Genomic DNA, 6000 nt, shown 5'->3' on the forward strand with positions numbered 1-6000 from the left:
CTCTGGTCCCAGAGGCCCTTTGCACCCCTTTGCTCACTACTCCTCTGGCCTTTTTCTAAATTTACCACCTAACAAGCTGCTGGTCTTCAGGCCTTGATTTGCGTGAACCTCCAGTGAACACAAACCAGGGCCTGGGTGGCAGGCCCCCTGTTCTGCGGATGACAGGGCCATTAGTAACCATGGGAACCACCTTTCCCAGACCCCTGGAGCACCACAGGCCTAATTTACACTCAGATTTGAAGGGTTCTGGGACCCAGGAGGGCAGCTAGGAGCAGGGGTCCCCTCAGGAGATATCCAGTGCACCTTCCTTTGGCCATGACAAGGCAAACACCAAATGTTTTCAAAACCCTGTCTGCCTCCAGGACACAAGCCCAGATCTCTCTCCAGTAAACCTGGATATTTACTCTTAAATATATACATAAAGAAAAGGAGATAAAAGAAAAAGGCACACCCTTTCCACACATATTTCTCATAGAGGGGAGCACAAAACGAAACCCAAGGATGGGACCCCCAAAAGGTGGTGTGGGGACACGCCATGGTGCAGTCATGCAGGGGTGGCCCGGCTGGCGAATCCAAGCAGAGCTCGTGAGTGTGAGGAAGGTTGAGGCCTGGGCGTCTTCCCCACAACACGGTGCATTGGGGAGCTTGATGTCGCATTTAGTGAAGGTACAGACACTGGGTTTCCTTTTCTGGACAGGATGCTACAGCACACTTAATAGACAACCACGGAAGCATCACTTTTCTGCACGCCACGAAACCCAACATGCGTGTGACTCATTTATTTACTGGGCTCTAGGACTAAACCCAGGTGCGCCTGGAGGTCTTGAAATCTTCCAGACCCTGTTATTCTTCCTTTTGAAAAAATACAAGAAACTTTACAAAGAAGCCATCACCTGTGTCAACACCTCTGCACCCTACAACCTCTGCTGACGATGGCAACAGAAAGCAAGCAAGCCACACCCACAGCTGCCCGGGGGAGGTGGCTTACCTGTCTAGGCCTGGCCCGCCTCCGTGGGGGCACCGTCCGAGTCCGAGTCGGCCAGGTCCGCCGTGCCTTCCGCCGCCGTCTGACTCCAGCTGTCCGACCTGTCCGAGATGGTGTCCTCCTCGCCGACCGTCACCTCCACCCAGTCCACCACGCCTGACTCCTGGTTCTCCTCGTTTCCCTGGCCGTCCCTGCTGTTGCCCTCTGACCTGTCCGAGGTGGCCTCTGAAGGCTTTGGGGGCACGCCATCCTGGGCTGGCTCATTGCTACTTTTCGCCCTGGGTACCAACTTCTCCGAGTCCGCTTCACCGAGCTTTTTGGGGTCCTTGAAATATTGCTGGCCCGTAGCATTCCCATTCTTTGGGCTCTCAGTGACCACGGCTTTTGCCACTTTCCGTGAGGGGGCATCATAGCCGTGACCCTCCGCTATGAGCTGTTGCTGGTACTGCTCCATCCATTTTAAGGTTCCAGTTTTTAGCAGGCATCTGTTTTCCTTGAACCAACGCACAATTTCAGTTCGAACCAGGCCAGTTTTGGCTGCTAGCTGGTCATACTCCTGAGGGGTGGGCCACTGTGTTCTGGCAAATGTGCTTCGCAGCAGATGAACCTGCTCTTGACTTTTTGTGATTGCTGGTGAAGGGCTGGGCAGAGAGCTGGCTAACTGGGCGCTGGACAGCTGGTCCAGGCGAGACAGAGCACCGTTGGGGGCCACCAGATCTTGACCCTTTTTGCCAGATCCCATAGAATCCAAGACAGCTTGCTCCATGCTGTCCCGAAGCTTCCTCCTCTCCGAGAACCAGGAGTCAATCTCTCTCCGGCTCAGCTTGGTTTCCAACCTTAGCCTATCCAGTTCTGCTTGGGTGGGGAAAGAGCTTTTCAAAAAGCTGTCTTCCAGGATTTTAACCTGACCCTGCGTTTTCTCTTTGAACTTCTGTGGGGCAAAGTCCGGGTACATGTGGTATGCGCGGCATTGCTGGGAGGCAGCAATGGCCAGCTGGTCTTTGGCAAGGGACTCGCTGGTAATGTGCACGATGCCCCGCTGACAGCGATACCGGTGGTCACTGAACCACTTCTTGATTTCGCTCCTGGCCAGGCCTGTCACCTCGATGAGCCGGTAGACCTCGGCGTCGTCGGGGAACTGGCTCTGGAGAAAGCTTGCCTTGAGATGTGCTATCTGCTCCTTTGTCTTCTTGCGGTCACTGATGGCGGGCAGCGGGGTGTTAGCCATCTTGGGTGGGGGCTCTGGCACCTGTGCAACATGCGGACGCTTGGGCTCCGGGGGTACTGCTTGAGGGGTCACCAAAGGTCTCTTCTGGCCATGGTTGGTCATTCCGGCCACGGCAAGTGTGATGGGGGCGCAAGAGACGCTGGTGGACCCGCTCGTCACCTCAGTCAGCACCAGGCTGGTCTGGCCGAGGATCTGGCATGGCAGTGCTGTCTGGAGGACGGGCTGCGGCATCTTGGTGGGGGCCAGCTGGGCGGGAAGCACAGTGATTGTCGGGGGGACTGACTGGATAGTGCCATTGAACATCTTTTTCCGGGCCTCCTCCACTTCCTCCGGGGACCAGCTGATGCCGTGCTTTAAGCGCTGGGTGGCAAACCAGATCCTGATGTGCTCTTCTGGGTGCTTGGAAGCTGCGGTCAGCCAGGACAGCTCGGCCTGGGTGGGGTAAGGGAACTTGTTGAAGGAGTTGATCATGGTGGCATTTGTGTCCAGGGCAGAGTTGTATTTGGTAGTATTCAGAGGGACGGGGACCTTGGGGACAAGGTTGATATTTGGTGGGAGCTGGACAGAAGGCATCACATGCCCCAGCGACTCCTGGAGGAGCTCTATGCCCGCGAGTCTGGAGAGGATCTCAGCTGCGTCTGTCACCAGGCGGGCTGTCCCGTCCACGTGGTTCTCCGGGGTGGCCTCCTCGGGCTTCTTGGGCACCTTCTTGGCATCTGCTTTCGGCTTCCCTGGCTTCATGATGGGGGTTTTGCTCACCGAGATCCCAGGGTCACCGTCACCGCCTCCAGGGCCGCCGGGGGTGACAGACACGCCGTGGCTGGTGGCTTCGATCGATTGCTCTAAGACAGTCTGGTTATTGCGCTTGATTAACTTCAGCTTGAAGCTGGTCTCCCCGGGATGGAACTTGGAGTTGTGGTCAGACAAGGAGTCGTACTTTTTGGTTGTGAAGTTACATTCGGCACACACGTAGAGGGGGTTGAGGATCACGTTGGGGTGCTGCATGTCGACGTGCTCCGTGAACTCGTTCAGGTTTTGCGTGGAGTAGGGGCAGTACTTGCATTCGTAACCACCTTGGAGTTTTTTGGATTGGGTTTCCCCGGTAGATTTCACCTCGATCACTTCATTTTCTTTGGAAGAGTTTTCCGGTTCCGCCGACCAACCGTCCTTAGCCGTGTCGGGCGGTGGCACCCCGATTCCTTTCTCTTTGGCCCTGTCTCCTTCCTCGGCTACATCTTGCTCGACTACTTGTGATGTGCGAACCATGCATGGGGTTGTAGATTTTCTCTTGCTCGCCATGCTGCGTGTCTGGGTGCAATGGCTTATGATGAGGGGCAGGGAGGCGGAACAGGAAGAGGCAGTGAAATTTTTGGAATAAAAGACTTTTGGCTTTATCCCCCTCCAATGGCTTTGGCTTCCCTTGAAGGCTGACGTCCTGCGTTTGAGTTTTCAGAATGATTTCAGCTCAGACAACTGTAACCGCTCCAAGGACAGCATCATTCTGCGGAACAAGAACAAAAGGTTAGTGTTTCTTCACGACACAGAATACCGCCATTTCGTTCTGAGTAGCTCCCATGACTGGGGTCCCCCCCAGCGAACACCTAGGCAAGCTCAGGTGGCGTGAGAGCATGCACACAATAACGAAGGACCACGTTCTTCCCTGGAGAGGGAACAGACCCAAAGCAAGTGAGTGTGGATGCAGAACACACATTCATGTTTGGAGACAGGTGGAGGCAGACTAGCGGCCAGGCCTCTGGAATCTTCTTCGGTGGCGGGAGATGCTGCAGATGAAGTGTTGCTGGACTTGAGAGCTGCCACGGCCCATCAGGAGCAAGGGGCTGGTAGGCTGAGCTTACATGGGCATTCAGAAAAGGGATATGTCTGGGTTCTTGTCATAAAGGCCAAATTACTAGGCTCTAGAAAATCTAGATGATACATCAAAATATAAAGGAGGGAAAGTTCCAGACTCACTCAAACAGCTCCCATTTTCAAATTTTTAGCAAAACAGTGACTTAAAAACTGGTGCAGAGATCACACTGGATGGCTATACCATGGATATTGTATTTAGCTATTTGACTTTGCTGGACATTTATTTCTAATCTTCTTCTCTTATCCACAAAATTGCAGCCAATACCCTGAGCCCTTACTTTGATAACTACCTTTGAGTGAATGTTTAGTAGACATAAAAGCACTGGGCCAAAGAAAACCAACATTTAGAATTCTCTTGACTCAGATGGCCAGATGTTGGCATCTCTTGCCCTTTCTCTGTCTGCGAATGAGAATCTGCCTCACCACTTAGCCTCTATGAAATACAACTGCCAAAAAGTCTTTCTAGTTAGGTAGGGGGCAAATGTTTTAATAAGATTTTCTTGGTTGCCAATAAGGCTAAATTGTTTTAGAGGCTTTACTTGCCATTTATATTCCCTCTTTGTGAAATGACTGTTCATGCCATTACTGTACTGCTGTGTTATCATCAATTTTGCAAGGGTTCTCTATTCCGAATATTAGTACTTGATTGTATTTGTTGCAAAGTTTTCCTAATCTGTCATGCATTATAGCTTGGCCTATGGTGTTTTCCAGGTAGAAATTTTGAACTTGAGGCAGGTTTATCAATTTGTTTCTTTTGTGGCTCCTTTCGTTGTGTTTTATATTTAGACAGTGATTTTCTATCTTGATATTGAGATGTTACTGTTGAAGTGTTTAGTTTTATTTTTTATATTTGCCTCATCTGGACTTGAATTGGGGTTCAACTGTATAAGATGCAACTCTTGTTTTTTTTTTTTTTTGCAAGTTACCAACATCACAGCGGGCTCTGTGTTATCTTTTCTCATTGATGTATGAAACCACCTTTATCATACACTTCATGTTGACATATGCAAGGGTGGTTTCTGGGCTATCTCATCTGTGCTTCTTGCTCAAATGAGTGAACTCAACTTCCCTTTGCAGCTAAGAGCGTGATTTAAAATCCTGTAGTGAGTTCCTCCTCATCCCGCTTGTGCATCTTGCAAAGGTTCTGGGTTATTTTGAGCACCTCTTCACAAAACTCAATTCTCATGAATCAGAGTCATCTGTAACATAAACTCGGTTAGGATATATAGATTGGAATAGCATTAACAAAGATTAATTTGGGAGGAGGGCAATGCCTTGCTTGTTAGGAAGTAGGATACGTGAACAGAACTTAACCTGGGGGATGGACTGGACCATGTGGAGTCTCTACATGATAGGCTGATGGAGAGGAAGGCCTTTCGTGCTGCGGCTAAAGGACGTGGAACAGAGTTTTGAAATAAGGTAGGTAATGTCAGAGAGAGAAGGAGGATGGCATTATCCTGGGCTTGTGAGAAGGCTCAAGTCAGAAGTGAAGGAATTATTTTCATGAGCAACTCAGGCCCCCTCACTCCCCATGTGCTTAGGGCTCAGGGACAAACCTAAGCAGGACTCGGGAGAGGGGCCTCCCCCATTGGGAGCCCAGGACCTGGCCACTTCAGGGCAGAAGCACCGGCATGTTCATGCTAGGCAGCATCTTCAGTGGTGGGTGAGGGGCCCTCGGGGTGCTGGTGAGAGAGGACCCAGCACAGTAGACAGAGAGGAACTGTGTCATTTAGCTGACCAGGCCCACACAGACAACCTTCAGGCAGAGTTCTGGTTTTGCCCCTCAAACATCCCCCCACCCCAAGTTCTTTATTTTTACCTCTGGCTAACACTGCTCACGTAGGCCAAAGGTTTGTTCTCCTCACCCCACATATTTGATCCACCAGCAGTCCTGTTGAGTCGGCTTCAGAAATCAGCC

General features: G+C 51.3%; 1 protein-coding gene across 1 annotated transcript in view; it reads right to left on the bottom strand.

The window, feature by feature from the left end:
• ZHX2 (zinc fingers and homeoboxes 2) overlaps nt 1–6000 on the bottom strand; it is a 136562-nt gene that overhangs the window by 8285 nt on the left and 122277 nt on the right. The window contains exon 3 of the mRNA XM_004679611.2: nt 989–3714. Within this exon, the coding sequence (XP_004679668.1) occupies nt 993–3512 (2520 nt within the window). The 5' untranslated portion in view covers nt 3513–3714 and the 3' untranslated portion in view covers nt 989–992. The remainder of the gene's footprint in view (nt 1–988; nt 3715–6000) is intronic.

This window comes from Condylura cristata, unplaced genomic scaffold, assembly GCF_000260355.1.
Source record: "Condylura cristata isolate star-nosed mole 26May11 unplaced genomic scaffold, ConCri1.0 scaffold00009, whole genome shotgun sequence".
NCBI lineage: Eukaryota > Metazoa > Chordata > Mammalia > Eulipotyphla > Talpidae > Condylura > Condylura cristata.